Here is a 19,170-nt window from a genome sequence, read left to right as displayed (position 1 = left end):
AATGACTAATGAACAGGGAAGGGTGTTCAATATGTCATTTAAATAAATGCAGATAGTAATGATGCCACTGGACACAGCAGATTGACAGAAATCAGAAAAGGTTATTATCCAGTGTTGGAGAGCATGGGGGAAATATACATTGTCATTTACTATTTATGCAGTATAGCTTAACAGAAAACCTTTGGATCCACAGTATCTCTCATAAGCAAAAGTGAGCATGTACTCTGATCCAGTATGACAGGGCAGTTCCACAAATTATTGTTTATCCATTGATTCTGAGGATACCTTGCAGTACTTAGGCTGCTTTATGGGCCCAATTTCAGACTTACAGTCAGATTTTTTGTGGGTCACTTAGGCATATTTCTTAAATAATTTCTCCTCATGTTTCTCTTACATATTTAAAGAACCATGGATTTATCCAAAAAGAATACAAAGTCTGCAAATATAAGTGCTTGTATGTTTGATAGAATATTGAGAAAACAATTACATAAATAATGATGCTAAATCAGTCTGATAAAATAGAATGTGGTCTTCACATGGAATGTGCTCTGTATGTGGAGACAAAATTATATGATAAATGAAAAAAACAAGTCACAGAACATAATGCATAAGCATGATTATGTGATTAGGGAAAATGTGTATGCATACAGAATGTCTGAGAGGATATACAAATTTTTTTGAGATATAATTGATTTACAGTATTATATGTTTCAGATGTACAACATAGTGATTCACAGTTTTTAAAGGTTATTCTCCCTTTATCGTTATTGTAAAATATTGCTTGTGTTCCCTGTGCTGTACAATAAATATGTCCTTGTAGCTTATACATTTATATGTAGTAGTTTGTATCTCTCACTATCCCTACCCCTGTCTGGTGCCCACCCACTTCTCTCTCTCCACTGGTAACTACTAGTTTGTTCTCTGTATTTGTGAGTCTGTTTCTTTTTTTGTAATATTCATTAGTTCTATTTTTTAGATTCCTCATGTAAGTGATATCATACACTGTTTGCCATTTGCTGACTTATTTCACTAAGCATAATACTTTCTAATACTCTCCACGTCCGTCCATGTTGTTGCAAAATGGCAAAATTTCATTCTTTTTTTATTGACTGAATAGTATTCCATTAGAGGATATACAAATTTAATAGGGATTGTTTCTGGAGGGATGGACTTACCTTTTTGTTTTATGACTTTCTTATATAGCTTCTTTGCTTTTATTTTTCCATGAGCAGATTTTATTGTTTTTTTTCTTTCTTATTGAGCACGTTTTATAATACCAATTCAAGGGAAATCAAGAAGCTTGTACTTTTAGAAGTGTATTTGATAATGAAGTATATTTTGACACTAGGTTAGGTAAATTTCAGTTAGTTGAAACTTTGGCTAAAGAATATTTTAAATTGGGCTTATGGGAGGCTTCAGTGTTTTGAATTGAAGCTATATTTATTATACAGTATATTTTCTTGAAACAAACACTGTTTTGTTTTGACAGTATATTGCTTTTTCTAAGTTGAGTATTCATAATATTAATGCTTTTCTTTTAAGAACCCTCAACAACGAGTACTGCTTCAAATTATCCAGATGTATTAACAAGGCCTTCCCTTCATCGGAGCCATCTGAATTTCTCCATGTTGGAATCTCCTGCGTTACACTGTCAGCCCTCCACATCTTCGGCATTCCCAATTGGCAGTTCTGGATTTTCCCTCGTAAAGGAAATTAAAGATTCTACCTCTCAGCATGATGATGATAACATCTCAACCACCAGTGGTTTTTCTTCAAGAGCTTCTGATAAAGGTATTCTTGGCATTTGGTAGTATATAATTTTGGTAGTAAAAATAAATTTCATGGGATAATTTTTTCTAACTTGGTTGTCATTTTCAATTTATAAAAATATAGGCCTTGTAATTAGTGGCATTACTATGCATTGCATATTCTTGTTTCAGATATAGCTGTTTCAAAGAACACTTCAGTGCCACCTCTGTGGTCCCCAGAGGCTGAACGTTCTCATTCACTCTCACAGCACACTGCCACCAGCTCAAAAAAACCAGCATTCAACTTGTCTGTCTTTGGAACACTTTCTCCTGTGAGTACTAATTTGATGTGATTTAACCATGTTAGTTTTGAGTGTTTATTGCTTATAATTTACCATTATGTTTTTGTGCAGTCACTTGGGAATTCTTCAGTTCTTAAAACAAGTCAGCTTGGAGATTCTCCTTTTTACCCTGGAAAAACGACATACGGTGGGGCAGCAGCTGCTGTAAGACAGTCTAAACTACAAAACACACCCTATCAGGTTGGTTTGAATAGGAAGAGGATTCGTAACCATTTTTTTTTAATAATCAATAAGTAACTTGGCACTCAAATAGAGTTTTGGTTTAGTTATTCTTTGGTGAAATGATAGAACTCTGGATTACATTCTTTTCATTTAGGGGCTATATTAATATTATTTGAGACCTAAGGGAACATTTTATACATTATTTGTGATTTATTCATTCATTCACTCATTCATTCATTCATTTATTTATTTATGGCTGTGTTGGGTTTTTGTTACTGCACACGGGCTTTCTCTAGTTGCGGTGTGTGGGCTTCTCTTGTTGCGGAACATGGGTTCTAGGTGCGTGGGCTTCAGTAGTTGCAGCACGTGGGCTCAGTAATTGTGGCATGTGGGCCCTAGAGTGCGTGGGTTTCTGTAGTTGTGGAATGCAGGCTTAGTAGTTGTGGCTTTCGGGCTCTAGAGTGCAGGCTCAGTAGTTGTGGTGCATGGGCTTAGGTGCTCTGTGGCATGTGGGATCTTCCCCAGCCAGGGATCGAACCTGCGTCTGCCGCATTGGCAGGTGGATTCTTTTTTTTAAATTTATGTATTTTTTGGCTGCGTTTGGTCTTTGTTGCTGAGCGCGGGCTTTTTCTAGTTGCGGCAAGTGGGGGCTACTCTTCGTTGCGGTGCGCGGGCTTCCCACTGCAGTGGCTTCTCTTGTTGCAGAGCATGGGCTCTAGGCACGCGGGCTCAGTAGTTGTGACTCGCAGGCTCTAGAGTGCAGGCTCTGTAGTTGTGGCGCACAGGCTTAGATGCTCCATGGCATGTGGGATCTTCCCAGACCAGGGCTCAAACCTGTGTTGCCTGCATTATTAGCAGGCAGATCCTTAACCACTGCACCACCAGGGAAGTCCGTGTGTGTGTGTTTTAGGAAGTATGATGATTAATTCCTTTTTTAAAAAATTGAGGTATAATTTACATGTAGTAAAATTTACCCTTTCCACAGTATTTGAATTTTAACTAAACACATACAGTTGAGTAACCACTTCTGCAATCAAAATACTGAATAAACATTTCCATCACCCCAGAATATTACGTTGTGTATCTCTGTAGTCAGCCCTTCTTCCTACTCCTTTTTTTTTTTTTTCTTTTCTATGCCTCACTCCCTTCGGCTCTTTCCGTGGCCCTTCGGGAGAGCCGTCTGCCTCTCTCGTCGTGACGCCGCCTCCACCTCCCAGTTCCCCCTCCCACCTCGCCCTTCCTTCCGCCTCAGCCTCTTGGCACGTCCGGGCCCGAGCCGCCATTTTGTGTGAATTTCTGACTGCGGCGGGGGCTGGGAAGCCGGGGCACCAAGGGCGGGCGGGGAGACAGACAGACAGTCGACCTGTCTCTGCGGCCCGTTTCCTTTTCCTAAATTCCTTTTTTTTTTTTTTGAATCAGCCTCCCTCGCTCTCCTCTTTTCCCTTCCCCCCTCGCTTGCTCCATTGCGCGCGGCCCGCTCTACTTACACCGAACCACCCACCAGTGTCCGTGTCCCCCGGGTCTCCCACCCCCGGGCCCGCAGCGGTGTGTGTGTGGGGGTGCTCTCGTCCCGATGAGGGCCCCGCGCCTGTGAGCGAGTGACCCCAGGGGCGGGCTGCGGAGAAAGCAGGCGGTGAGCGGCCCGCTGAGGCCTAGGCCGCGCAGCCTACGCGGAGGTCAGTGCACCCTTCTTCCTACTTCTACCTCTTGGCACCCACTGATCTGTTTTCTTTCCCTGTAGTTTTGTTTTTTCCCAGGATGTCATAAACTTAATCACATACTGTGTAGTTTTCTGAATGTGGCTTATTCAGCTTAGCATAATGTATTTAAGATCAGCCTCTGTATTTGCATATATCAATAGTTAGTTCCTTTTTATTGCTGAGTTATTGTTTATCTGCTCACCAGTGAAAGGATGCTTGGGTTGTTTCTAATTTTTGTCCATTGTGAATAAAACTGCTATAAACATTAATTTTCATTTCTCTTGGGTAAGTACCTAGAAGTTGGACTGCTGAGTCAGATGGTAAATATACATTAATTTTATAATAAACCATGAAAGTGTTTTCCAAAGTGGCTGCTACCACTTTGCATTCTCACCAGTGTTACAAGTGTGTTCTGGTCAGCACTTGTTATCATCAGTGTTTTGTTTATTTCAGGCATTCTAGTAGGCATGTAGTGATAACTCCAACTCACTGTGGTTTTGCATTTCCCTTATGATTAATGATGTTGGGCATCTTTTCATGTGCTTATTTACCATCAATATATCTTAGATGAAGTACCTAATTCAAATCTTACTGCCCATTAAAAAAAAATCTAAAAACATTTTTCACTGAGTTATAATTAATATAGAATATTAGTTTTAGATGTGCAACATAGTGATTTGATATTTTTATACATTATGAAACAACTGCATTAAGACTAGTTACCATCCATCACCATACAAAGTTGTTAAAATATTACTGACTATATTCCCTGTGTGTACATTACATCCCTGTGACTTATTGATTTTATAGCTGAAGTGTACACCTATGAATCCCCTTCACCTATTTCGTCTGTCCCTTTTGCCCATTTTTTAAAAAAAATTTTTCTTACTAATGAGTTTTGAGAGTTCATTATTCAGGATGTAAGTCCTTTATTAGATATATGTTTTGCAAATATTTTCTCCCATTCTCTGGCTTGTCTGAACAATATCTTGTCAAGAGAGGTTTTTACTTTTGATGACATTCAGCATATTTTTTCTTCTTTTTATGGTTCATGCTTTTGGTATCATATCTAAGAAATTTTTGCCTAACCCAAGGTCACAGAGACTTTCTTCTGTTTTCTTTTAGAAGCTTTATAGTTTTAGGTTTTAATTTAGATCTGTGATTCATTTTGAGGTAAAATGTTTGTGTGTGGTATGAGGTGTGGATCAAGATTCATTTTTTTTAACATACTGGTTTTCATTTTTTCTAGTCCTGTTTGTTGATAAGACTATTTTCTCCATTGAATTGCCTTTGCACCTTTTATGAAAATCAATTGACCATATATGTGGCTCTATTTTTGGACTTTCTGTTCTTTTCCGTTGATGTGTGTTTGTGTCCGCGTACATGTATATATATATATACACCTATCTTTTGTCAATACTGTCCTTTTGTCTTGATTACTATATCTTTATATTAAGTCTTGAAATCAAGTAATCTGAGTCTTCCAAATCCCCCTGTCCCCGCCCAAGATTGTTTTGGCTTTCCTAGTTCCTTTACTTTTTCATAATTTTAGAATTACCTTATCAGTTTCCACAAATCTGCTGGGATTCTGATTGTGATTGCATTGAATCTAAAGATCAATTTGGGGAGAATATGCATCTTAACAAAATGGAGTCTTCCAGTCAGTGAACACAGTATGTCTCTCCATTATATAGGTCTTTTTATTTCTTTCATCAGTGTTTTGTAGTATTCATCACGCAGACCTTGCACATATTTTGTTGGATGTATACCTAAGTATTTTATGTTATTTGGTATTAGTCAACAATAAATAGCCCAAATAGTCTATTCAGTAAATTGAATTCATAGTTAAAGTACTTTCCACCAAAGAAAACTTCAAGCCCAGGTAGCTTCCCTGGCAAATTCTACCAAACATTTAAGAAAAAAATAATACCAATTTTATACAAACTTTTCCATACAATAGGAAGGCATACTTCCCAACACATTTATGAGGCCAACATTACCCTGATATTAAACAGGACAAAGACATTACAAGAACTCTACAAACCAGTATTTCTCTTGAATTACCTGCACAAGGCACCCAGTATATATAAAAAGGATACTACATTATGATCAAGTGGGGTTTATCCTGGGAATGCAAGGTTGGCTCAACATTTGAAAATTAATGTGATCTACCATGGAAACAAACTAAAGAATAAAAACTGAATGAACATCTCCACAGATACATAAAACACATTTGACAAAATCGAACATCCATTCATGATAAAAATTTTCAGTGACCTAGGAATAGATGGGAACCTACTCAACCTGATAAATTTTGTCTACGGAAAATCTTCGGGAGCATCATACTCATGGTGAAAGGTTAGTATTTTCTTCCTAAGATCAGGAAGAGAACAAGGATGTCTGCTGTCACCGCTACTGATCAGTGTTGTGCTGCAAGACCCACAGCAAGAATACAGAAATACAAGGCACCCTGATTAGAAAGGAAGAAGTAAAAATGACTCCCATTCATAGACAACGTGCTTATCTACATAGAAAACCTTTAAGAAACGCCAAAAAAAAGTTGTCAGAACTTACAAATGAGTTTAGCGAGGTCACAGAATAAAGGTCAACATACAAAATCAGCTGTATTTACATACATATATTAACAGAACAATTGGAAATTGATTAATTTTTTAAAAACATCAATTTAAGGTAAATTGCATCATTCTGTGCTTTGTCCCAAGAGTTACTTGATCATAAAAGTCCAGTTTCATGTGTATGTTGTCATGGTGCTTACATTACAGGTTTTGACCTTTTAAAGATGGAGGTGTAATAATACTTTAAGCCTGTAGGCTTTTGGTAGACTTTTGGAGAGGGAGATCCATTTGAAGATGACAATCCATGATATAGAAGTGACACAAAACAAGTATATATGAAGATTGTGTCTTGTCCTTAGGAGTAGTTTCTTTCCTAAGTAGAGGATGCTTCTATATGTAATTGACAGTAATTATGAGTCTTATTTCTGAGTGTGTTGTTCATGAAGGGCAATATTTTGTTACTTAAAGTGTTAACTGGATGTTGGAGTTTTTTCTAGAGCTTAAACTGGATCATATTACTCTTTTTCACAAAATTTTTACAGTTAAAATAGTTCAGCGTATATTAGAAGATAAAATGAAGCATGCCTGTGATTCATGGAATAGTCCAAGTCAGAGTATATTTCTGCTACTTCCTCCTCTGTTTCTTGTATCAAATCCTATACTTTTTAATGCTGAGTCTTGACATACCCTTAGAATCCTTGTCAACATGAGCTTCCAACTGTTCATCATTGATATTTGGGGTTAAATCTATTTCCTATTCCTTTCCTAGGGTGTTAGAGCTGGGAGGTATATTAAAGATTCTCTAATTCAGTTCCATTTTATTGATTTGTGAATTGAGGCCCTGAGAGGCCAGTGACCAGCAGAATCCAATGACAGACTGTCATGTTTTCCCCGAGGATTTTAATGTTACCTCATGTTTGCCAAAGCCTCTGGCCTGAACAGCAGTCCTAAACAGTGCACCAAGTTCTTAATAAAACTAACGTAGAATATTGCAGCTACTCTGAAAATAAAATGAATATTGGTATCAGAGAAACTTATTTAAAGTAGTTATTTTGATTCACGTTTTCAGATATTATGAGCTATTTATAGAAACTGAGTTATATTTTGATTGTGAGCATATATTTTTTTTATATTAAGCATTTCCAGACTACATTTGTGGTAGTCACTTGGATGTTTTGTGGTAGTCACTTGGCTATTGGAATGTTATAATGCGTTCATGACAAAAGGAAGTGTTTCTATTAGAATTTGTAAACATTGCTTGTGTGTTAAAGGGTACATGTTTATTCTTTATAAGGATTTTTCCTTAACTCCAATTTTAAGAACGTTTTAAAAGTTATTTATTAAGAAATAGCCCGAGTATTTAAAATTTTTCTTATATTAAAATTTGAGAAACAAGTCAGTTTAAAATTTTTAATTTCCATTTCAATAAAAGTTTACAGTCTTGTTTAGCTATCTTGGATGTTACTATAGTTAGAAGTTATTTAATACCAAAAATAATTAATACTAATGCAGTTCTCATTAGTGTTTTTTGATTTAAATATCAGGGATAAATTGATCCAGGTGATACTATAACTTTTTACCAGTTGTCTCATTTTTCACATTTAACATAGCTGACTGGTCTTTAGAGTAGCATGTGCTATTTTATCATTTTTATCTGATTGTAAAAGTAATTTCTCAGAGAATTGAATTTTCAATAAAGGCATAAAGAAAAAACGTTGAACATGAGCTTAATGATACCACCCAGAGATAAGTTGCTGTTAACAGTTAATCCTATTTCACTTCTCACTTTCATTCTATTTTGTAAATATTTTCATTGCCTGAAATATGTGCTTTAGAGTTTACGGTTCCAACAAATAACTCAAGGTTTACATTATAGGCACCAGTCAGAAGACAGATGAAAGCTAAGCAACTGAACGCACAATCCTATGGTGTGACTAGTTCAACAGCTCGGAGGATATTGCAGTCTTTAGAGAAGATGTCAAGCCCTCTAGTGGTAAATTTTTTAAATCACAAATTCAGGAATGTAACAGAATTTGAGTTTAGTGAAAAAAATCTTAATTTTGTTATTTCAACATTAACAGGATGCAAAAAGAATTCCATCTGTTTTTTCTTCTCCTCTGAATTCCGTAAGTTGACTTTTAAATCTTTTTAGGAGATAATATTTTTATATATTGGTGATGAGAGTCATATTTTTTCAAAGTTTCCCATCTATTCTAATAGTGTTTTATTTTTTCAGCCTCTTGATAGGAGTGGGATAGATACCACCACAAATTTTCAGGCCAGAAGGGAAAAGGTAAGACTTCTTTAGCATTTATTTAAGGTATTGGCAGTTTTGTTGTATTTATTTATTTATTTTGCGTTACGTAGGCCTCTCACTGTTGTGGCCTCTCCCGTTGCGGAGCGCTCCGGACGCGCAGGCTCAGCGGCCATGGCTCTTTGATTTAAATATCAGGGATAAATTGATCCAGGTGATACTATAACTTTGGCCTAGCTGCTCCGCGGCACTTGGGATCTTCCCGGACCGGGGCACGAACCCGTGTCCCCTGCATCGGCAGGCGGACTCTCAACCACTGCGCCACCAGGGAGGCCCTGTATTTATTTTTAAGTTGGGAAATATACAAATTGACTTTAATTGGTAGTCATTAGGGAACATGTTTGAAAAAATAGATTTTTTTACTTGGACATTGTAGCCTCTTGTGAGGGCCTTACCACATGCTGTGTATGTAGTAGATGCTCAGTGAATATTTCTTGGTTATTTGGCATTTCCATCTTCAGTATCCTGGCAGTCTTTTTTTTTTTTTTTAACATTTTAAAAAATTTTGGGGGGGGTATAGGTGATTTACAATGTTTCATTAGTTTCAGGTGTATAGCAAAGTGAATCAGTTATACATATGTCCACTCATTTTTTAGATTCTTTTCCCACATAGGCCATTACAGAGTATAGAGTAGAGTTCCCTGTGCTATACAGTAGGTTCTTATTAGTTATCTATTTTATATATTCCTGTCAGCCTTTATGAGTGACTCTTACCTTTTGATAAATGAAAGTAAGAGTGAACAGAGTTTGACGTTTTTATTAATTAGAAGTTCAGTGAACTAAAGCCCTCATTGAACATAGTTATCTTTGTAAATTTTCCTCATAAACAAACATTATGTCAAATTTGTTATGTGTGATGGGATTTCTAGTTGGCATATCTTCCATCAGTCAGCCAATGTACTGTTCCAAGATAGCAGAGCTAATAAAAAATAAAATATAGATTATACATTGATAACCTTTTTTAGTGTATTCTATTTGGTTAAAATTAGCTTTGGAGATTACTGTGGGGAAAAAAAAGCTTGATAGAGTTAAAGAGATATATTTTTTGTCAGTTATATTTGTGGCTAGTTAAATATCCTTCAGGGGAAGCAGATTCCCAGATCATTACTTGTGAAAGCAGTTATTATGATACCAAGTTCCCCCAGCAGTAATTGATTAAAATTATCATAAATCTCTGAATTAATTGTGGTAACTATATTCAAGATATTGGTAAATTATAATTATTGTTACTGAAATTCTGAAAGCTTAATTGAGTTTTTTCTTGGGATAGCATTGCTTCTCAGTTTTCCGTAGTAACCAGACATTTGTAATAAGGCAAGAGAGAATTCATTATTGGCTGCTGTGACGGGATTAATTTAAGCCATTAACTGCTTTTCTCAGACTCACTTATATCAGATTGCTGAAAAAGACGTAAAATTAAAAAATTGTGCCATAAGAGAAGTTCTCATCAATAAAAATTTTATTAATAGTTGAGTATAGTATCAGTAAAATTTTGGTAATGGGTGCTACGAAGTATAAAGATCAGAATACAGTATTGTAGTTCAGGTTTTACGGTTGTAATCAGAACAGTCTACAAAACAGACTTGTTCATTGAATTATAGGATCAGCACATTTGTGATGAGGATTTAGGGAAGAGCTAGTAACTATACAGAGGCTTTGCCCTGGAAACCAGTGTTGTTCACAGCTGCTGCTGGGTGAAAGGACTGTATTCATAGTATTAGTCTTTGGACAGAGTAGAAGCTCTTGGCTTTATAGTCGTCTTACGCCAACAGGATTTTTACTGTGTTTCAGTGTACCAAAAGAATGTTGACAAAACACTTGTGTACTTAGATAATGAAGTCAGTTCATCTTAAGATTTGGAATTCTTCACAATGCTTTACTAATTAGACTTAAATTGTACGAGTTTTGATTTGGTTTTTAAATAACAATGGAAGAAAATTTACTTGGAGAGAGATTTGCTCATTTTTTAGCAATTAAGATATTTTCATAGCTAGTTAAAAAATACAGCTGAAGAGAATGTAGATAGTAATTTGGGGAAAATGTGGCAAAATCAGTTTTATGTTTGAATAATATGTATGTTTATCAGTTTTATGTATGAATCAGTTCATATGTTTGAAATTCATCTTGTAAAAGCTTAGATTATTCAAAATGTTCTGCAATAGTTTCCATTTTGTGTGTGTCCCATGTGTGTGAAAAGGCATTAAGTCTAGAATAAAATAGTCTGTGAAACTTTTGAAATTATATGTGTATATGTAGGTATATGTCTAAATAAATAAGTACATACATAAATAATATAAATACCCCCCCACACCCTTGGTTCTTTACTTTCAGTTTTTCCTCCTAGTATTTGTTTGCACCCACTGGGTATTTCTCTAGGAAGTACTCATAGTCTCTGGGTTACATGAGCTGTTGTCAGATAATTTTTAGATATGCATTGCTGATATATGAAAATAAAAGTTTGTCTTTTGATTTCTGCCTGTCTGTAAGGTGGACTCTCAACACCCCCCTGTTCAGAGACTCATGACCCCAAAGCCAGTTTCCATAGCAGCAAATCGAACTGTTTATTTTAAACCATCTCTGACCCCATCTGGTGAATTAAGGAAGACTAATCAAAGAATAGATAAAAAGCACAGTGTGAGTATGTGTTTATTTTCACTAGTCTTTGAATATCGATTAAAATGAATAAGAATAAGTAATGTAAAGTACCAGTAACTTACTACTGCAGTCTAGCAACTAGATAATGCATAAAGTTTGTGAATTAGTGATGATTACGAATTGGTATGGCTTTAAATGGTTGGCACCTTGGTCAAATCCTAAATTAGTGTTTACTAGTAAACACTAGTATATATTCATTGTTTAGATTAAATAATTTTGCCACACTAGCTTTATTTGTGTGTTTTGTTAATGTTATTGAACTATTTGAAAATAAATTTTAGACACCATGACTGTTCACCCCAAACTACTTTGGTATAGATCTCGTATGTTGTCATGTCTAAGCAAATTACTGTCAGTTCCTTCCTAATATTATCTAATATGTAGTTCATATTCATATGTTATTTATAGCTGTTGGGGTTTTTTTTGTTTTGTTTTGTTTTGTTTGCCATACCATGCATCTTGTGGGATCTTAGTTCCCCAACCAGAGATTGAACCCGGGGCCCAGGCAGTGAAAGCGCAGAGTCCTAACCACTGGACTGCAAGGGAATTAATTCCCTATGGCTACTTTTGAGCCAGAATCCAAACAGGTTTCACATATTACTTTTGGTTTTGTCTTTCTAGACCTCAAATCTTCATGCTTACCACATTGTCTTTGTTTTTAAATAACTTCCTTATTGAGGTATAATTCACATACCTTGCCGTTCACCTATTTATTTAAAGTTACAGTTCAGTGGTGTTAGTACATTCACAGTTGTTCATCTACCACTACAGGCAATTTTAGAACATTTTCATCACCATCCCCTCCCCCTCACCCAAATCTCACATCCGTTAGTAGTCACTTTCCACCTCTACCCCTCAAGCCCTAGGCAACCACTAATCTGTCACTATAGGTTTGCTTATCTGGACATTTCATATAAATGAAATCTTAAAATAAGTGGTCCTTGGTGTTTGGCTTATTTCACTTATGTTTTTGAGGTTCACATCATATATTAGAACTTCAGTCCTTTTTATGGCTGAATGATACTTCATTGTTTGGATAGACCATGTTTATCCATTCATCAGTTGAGGGACATTTGGGTTGTTTTCACTTTTTAACTGTAATGAATAAATACTGCTGTGAACTTTTGTGTGCAAGTTTTTTTGTGGACATAGGTATTCGTTTCTCTTGGGTCTTACAGCTTGGAGTAGAATTGTTAGGCACATTGGTATTTGAAAAGGCCAGGTCAGTTGTCTTATATGATGTGTCTCGTATCCTGGGTTTGTCTGTTTTCCTGTGTCATTTAACTAAAGTGTATTTTTTTGTATTTGCATAACATCTTCCTATTTGTGCCTTTGTTTATGTTTGATTTCATTCAATCTTCATAACTCAATTTCTTTAAAATTTTCAAACTAAAGTTGAAAGAATAGTACAGTATTTACCCATTTCCTTTAACTTGACCCACCAATCTTTAACATTTTGTTATATTTGCTTTATCAAACTTTAAAAAAATGATTTGAGCATAATTTTGGACTTGCAAGAAAAATCTTAAGAGCTCCACATTTTACTACATTTCCTTCATGTTTTTCTGTGTTTTCTACAAACACATAACTGCAGAACAGTTACTCAAACCAGAAAGAAACTTGACGTCGGTACAGTATTATTATTTACAGATTTTATTTAGATGCCAGTTGTCCCAAAAGAAAGAAAATGCAAGATCATGTCTTGTACTTAGTTGTCATATCTCTTTATCTCATTTAGTCTAGAACAGGTTTTTAGGGTTTTTTTATTTGTTTTTTGGTATTTCATAACATTGATGGTTTTGAAGAGTAAAGTAAGCTGCGTGTTCGACGTCTCCTCATGATTAGACTCCAGTGTGGTACTTTTGGTAGTAATACCACAGAATAGAGTCTGAACTCTTCTCAGTGTGTCGTATTAGGAGGCACGCTCTACCAGCTTGTCCCACTCCTGACACTGTGATAACTAGTTAAGGTAGCGTCAGTGGGACTTCTTCACTGTGAAGTTACTATTTTACCTTTCGTAATTAATAAGATAACTTTGAGAGGATAAGTATCTTTTTCACCCACCAGTGTTAGCATTATTGATGATGTTTGCCTGAATCTATTATTTGTAGATGCCAAATGGTGGTTTTCTAATTACACTATTTCTTCTACCTTTATGAAGTTGGTTTTCTACTGTAGGAAGTTTTCTTTTCTCTTTTTTGTGTGTATTTCTCTATTTAAGTCAGCGTGAATTCTTCATAAGATTATAATCTTTTATTAGCATTATTTATTTTGATGCTCATATTGTCCCATATTTGGCCTTTGAACTGGCTCCTGTGTGTCCTTTTAATATTTCCCCATCATTTTTCAAGCACTTAGTTTCTTTTTGATACTATAAAACAACCCAGGCTCATCTTGTGAGTTTTCAGCCCCAGCCCTGTAATCAGCCATTTCTCCAAGGAACCCTGATTCCTTTAGATGGAGGAACTCTTAAGTTGCAGAGAATCATTTCAAAAGGAATATCCTTGTAAATTTGATTGCACATTTAATAGGCCATAATGAGAGATAAGTAAAAGTATTTTTGTGGTTGGTAAATGTATTAAATTTGTACACTGCTGTTTTGTTGAAAGGACAATTGTGCTTAGTGACAGTTTATTTGTATAATCACACTGTAGCTCTTGGTCATCTTTCAGGAGACAGGGTATAGGTTGCAGATTTTAGGATTCACTAACTAAAAAATCATCAAATTCCTGATTCCAGATATTAAAATTCACAGATAGAAGGGTGGTGTTAAGAAAATTAAATAAGCAAGCGTGTAAATACATTGTGTATATTCTTTCCTAGACTGGATATGAAAAAAATATGACACCAGGACAAAGTAGAGAACAGCGAGAAAGGTAATGTCATCTTTATAGTGAAGCTTCTTTATACTTATTTGTAAGGTCTGTATTTGATTTGTATCTGCCTTTTTGAAGATTAAGAAGGTTAAAAAAATAGAAACCACACACACACACACAAATCTGTCAGCTTTTAAAATGACATTCAGCTGAACATTTATTTTCTCAGTTGTTAGCAGTTCTAATTTTTTGGTGTTCAATTAGTTAAAAGTTATGGACCAGAGTAATACATCATTGGTTTTAATTTTCTTTTCCTTTGCCTAGCGGCTTTTCTTACCCAGATTTCAGTGTGTCTGCAGCCAATGGTTTGTCTTCTGGAGTAGGTGCTGCAGGTGGGAAGATGAGGCGAGAGAGGACGCGCTTTGTGGCATCTGAACCTCAAGAGGAGGAGGTAGGGTTGTACTCTTTTTTTTAACATCTTTAGGGTTGTACTCTTAATGTGTTCTGAAGCATCGTAATACCTGAAGTTTATTATTAAAAGCTTTGGTGTGGTGGTGAGGGGGAGACCTGGAGGGGTGCGGTTTGGGGAGACCCAACACAAGAATAATCTGCCATTGAAACAGTTCCTTAAAAGCGTGTGTGTGTATGTTAAGCTGTCAGGCTTTTTTTTTTTTTAAGTAATTTTTGGCTGCGTTGGGTCTTCGTTGCTGCGCGGGCTTTCTCTAGTTGCGGTGAGCAAGGGCTACTCTTTTTTTTTTTTTTTTTTTTTTTTATTTTTTAACATCTTTATTGGGGTATAATTGCTTTACAATGGTGTGTTAGTTTCTGCTTTATAACAAAGTGAATCAGTTATACATATACATATGTTCCCATATCTCTTCCCTCTTGCGTCTCTTCATTGCAGTGCACTGGCTTCTCATTGTGGTGGCTTCTCTTGTTGTGGAGCGTGGACTCTAGGCGTGCGGGCTTCGGTAGTTGTGGCATGCGGGCTCAGTAGTTGTGGCTTGCGGGCTCTAGAGTGCAGGCTCAGTAGTTGTGGTGCACAGGCTTAGTTGCTCCATGGCATGTGGGGTCTTGGTTTCCCCGACCAGGGATCAAACTGGCATCCCCTGCATTGCAAGATGGATTCTTAACCACTGGACCACCAGGGAAGTCCGGAGAAATGTTTCCACCTGTGTAACCCAAACCCCTTTCAAGCTGTCAAACATTTCCATCACTCCAGAAAGTTCACTCATACACCTTCCCTGTCAGTGCCCGTTGCCTCCTGCCCCAAGGACAGTCACTATTCTCATTTGTTCCATCATACATATATATGGGTTTGCTGGTTCTAGAACTTCATATTGATAGTTAGTCAGTATGTATTCTTGTGTTCCTGACTATTGTGAATAAAGCTGCTGTGAACATCCTTGAACCTTTTTGTAGACATAAGTTTTTTCTCTTAAGGTAAATACTTAGAAGTGGAGTTATGAGGTTATATGATATGTATTTAACTTTTTAAGTAACTGACAAACTGTTTTCCCCAAAGTGATTGTAACATTTTACACTTCCACCAGCAGTGTGGGGCTTTTCTTAATCAACTACTCTTTATCAGTAGTTGACTGTCATCCTTTAAATTTTAGCCATTCTGCTTTGTCTATGATGGTGTCTCATAATTTTAATTTGCCTTTCCCTCTTGCTTAATAATGTGTTCTTCTTTCTGTGTTTATTGGCCATAATATCTTCCTTTGTGAAGTGTCAGACCTTTTGCTCTTTTAAAAATTGGATTGTCTTACTATCAGGTTGTAGGAACTCTGTAAATTCTAGACCCAAGTACTTTGTCAGATACGTGTCTTACAAATATTTTCTCCCAGTTTGACTTGCCTAATCCTTTTCTTAACAGTATTCTTTGATAAGCAGATGTTCTAACTTTATGAAGTCTGAACTTACCATTTTTTCCCATTAGTTTTACTGTTCTTTGTGTCCTAAGAAACCTATCCCCAGGCTGCCAAAAAAGTCTCCTATGTTTTCTTCTAGGAGATTTATAGTACTGCTTTTATGTTTTTCCTAGTTTCCTTTTTGATTCCTTATATGATCTGTGGATTATTAAGAAGTGGATTTAGTCGTGATTTTAATGTTTTGAAATGTATTGAGACTTGTTTTGTAGCCCAGCACATGGTCTGCTTGATGAGTCTTGACGAATGTATATTCTACGGTTTGTTGGGTATAGTATTCTCTAGATATCAGTTAGATAGGATGACTGATAGTATTTCTAAGATCCTTGTTCTTGCTGAATTTTGGAGGGAGTGGGGTGGGGAGATGTCTGTTTACTGTATTGTTGAGATATGAGTTAAAATTGTCAACTTTTATTTGGTGAATTTATCTTTTTCCCATTTATAATATCAATTTTTGCTTACTTATTTTGAGGCCCTCATTGGTGCATACACCTTATATCTATCGTGGCTTCTCAGTGATTTGCCCCTTTTAATATTACTAAATGTCCTTTAAAAAAATCTTTGGAAATATTCTTTGTTTTGAAACCTGCTTTAGCCGGTGTTTAATATAGTCAGCCACTTGTTACTGGAATTAGCCTTCTTATGCTTACTAATTGCAAGTTATATCTTTTTCCATCCATTTACTTTCAATCTGTGCCTTTTCGTTTAACGTAAGTCTCTTATAGACAGCATATAATTGAGTCTTGTCCTTTTTATCTATTTTCTGCCTTTTAATTGGAATGTTTACTTATATTATTGGTATGGTTGGATTAAGGTCTACCTTTTTTTAAATTTTCTATTTTTCCCACTTGTTTTTTGTTTCTCTCTTGTACCTTTTGAAAACTGTCTTCTTTTAGGTTAAGTGATTAAGAGGAAAAATGGATGTTTACCTCACATATTCTGCACTTCTTCCAGAAATCTGAATTTCCATTTGGTATCATTTCCCTTCACCCTGAAGAACCTATAGAGCAGGTTTTATGGTGACAGATTCTTAGTTTTGTTTTCTCCAAGTGCCTTTATTACACACCTGTAGTTTACAGAGATTTGGTTTGCCAGAGATTAGACAGTTTATATGCAGACTTGGGGACTCCCCTTCTGTGGCTCTTCATTCCTGCATCTCCCCTTATTTTCTGCCTACTGTGATCACCCTTGTGTGTCCTTTGAATGCCTCAACCAACAGATTTGCAGTTTTCTTTCTGAATTTCAACTATCCAACTGGCATCAACTCAAAGAGAGCAGGAAGCTTACTCAGAAGAAGCCCGTCTTCTAAGTATCTTTTTCCCTACAGTATCTGCTTGCTTTTGGTTGCTTTGTAGTGTTTTCAGATGGATGTTTTTAATATATTGTCCAGAGTCTATAATTCTTATCTGTCAGAGCATTGGTCAGACACAAGCTCCTCCACCATTAGCAGAAGTGGAACTCTTTTTGTTTGTTCGAATCTGGGTCATTTGAGACTAGTGGTGGTCTTTGCTATATTGAGTTAAAAACCAAGGCAGTTCACCAGACTTACAGTGCTGACATTTATTAAATGCTTGTTTTGCATGCCATGACCAAAAGTGACTTTCTTTCGTATTAATACCACAACTATGGTATGTTTTTTTTTTTCTCATTTTCACCAGTTAGGAAATTGGTACTGAGGACAGTTAGGTTCACAAAGTCTCATGGCTGACTGGTGGCACAGCTGGGATTCATATCTTGTTTAGTTTTTTTTTTTTATTCAAGAGCTCACATTAATACTACCGTATCCCTGTTTATTCTAAACTTACCTGTAACTATTGGTATATCAGTTCTACCTGAAAATAAGTAGAGTCAAAAGTATGACACGAAAGATGAAATATACCATTGTAAAACATGTTGTGTTTTAGGAAATGGAAGTCCCAGTATTACCGAAAATCTCTCTACCCATCACCAGTTCTTCACTGCCTACCTTCAATTTTAGTTCTTCTGTGATTACAACTTCCTCTCCATCACCCACTACTCCTTCACAATCATTAACAAACCAGGTAAAAGACTATTGTACCAATAGAGGTGATTTTTGTTTTTTCTCATTCTTTATTTTTAAAAAAGCTAATCTGTTTAAAGCAATGATTAATTTTCACTATGGAAATTAACAACTCAGTAAGATGAGAAAAATGGAAATAGTGTTTTGCTTTTTTTTTTTAATGTACATCATGATGGGAGCATTCTTCAATTCTTATGAATGCATTAGAGGAAGAGTTGATTATTGGTTTGTTTCCAAACAATGTTGCCAGTTAAAATACTTTTTTTTTTTTCAGTGAGAGTGGATTTATGTTTTTGTTTCTCAAGTAGTAGTAACATTTTTAATCTCCTGAAATTTTTATGCTTTTTTCCCTTTTACATCTTCTGAACATATTTTTATAGATGTTATTTTTCCCCTTTAGATAAATATCTCCCTCTAAGGTAATGTATATTCCTCTTCCAAGAGGAAGCAAGATCTTATAGCAGTTAACTGTTAAGTAGTTTTCAGAAGTTAAAAAGTGATTTTTAAATTCAAAAGGGGAAAAAATTGCTTTTGGCTTCTTTGTAATAATTAATTTTGCTTAAGGTGTGTTTTTTTATTGTCAATTTCTTTTCTAAAAAACTATTTTTGTGTCGTTTCTTTAATAATTTGGAAAACTAGGTACAAATGACCTCTCCAAACAGCACTGGCAGCCCCTTGTTTAGATTTTCATCTCCAATTGTAAAATCTACTGAGGCAGATGTACTACCTCCATCATCTGTAAGTAACAAGCAAGGAATATTTCATATTTATTGATTTCAAAGGCATACTGTATTTTTAAAATCAAATCTAAGATGCCATTGGTAGTAAGAAATACCACTTTTCTTACCAAAATAATTCCAATGTA

At 35.8% G+C, this 19,170-nt stretch overlaps 1 protein-coding gene across 1 annotated transcript in view; it reads left to right on the top strand.

The window, feature by feature from the left end:
• The window catches only part of NUP153 (nucleoporin 153), a 74,776-nt gene that overhangs the window by 28,066 nt on the left and 27,540 nt on the right, over positions 1-19,170 (top strand). The window contains exons 3-13 of the mRNA XM_082663070.1: positions 1,543-1,791; positions 1,941-2,080; positions 2,162-2,290; positions 8,425-8,541; positions 8,630-8,674; positions 8,785-8,841; positions 11,350-11,496; positions 14,341-14,393; positions 14,658-14,784; positions 18,169-18,306; positions 18,945-19,043. Of these exons, the coding sequence (XP_082519196.1) occupies positions 1,543-1,791; positions 1,941-2,080; positions 2,162-2,290; positions 8,425-8,541; positions 8,630-8,674; positions 8,785-8,841; positions 11,350-11,496; positions 14,341-14,393; positions 14,658-14,784; positions 18,169-18,306; positions 18,945-19,043 (1,301 nt within the window). The remainder of the gene's footprint in view (positions 1-1,542; positions 1,792-1,940; positions 2,081-2,161; positions 2,291-8,424; positions 8,542-8,629; positions 8,675-8,784; positions 8,842-11,349; positions 11,497-14,340; positions 14,394-14,657; positions 14,785-18,168; positions 18,307-18,944; positions 19,044-19,170) is intronic.

This window comes from Grampus griseus (assembly GCF_964374135.1).
Source record: "Grampus griseus genome assembly, chromosome: 10".
NCBI classification, from domain to species: Eukaryota; Metazoa; Chordata; class Mammalia; order Artiodactyla; family Delphinidae; genus Grampus; species Grampus griseus.
The sequence above is the reverse complement of the archived record's forward strand: the minus strand, read 5'-3'. Positions and strand labels throughout refer to the sequence as shown.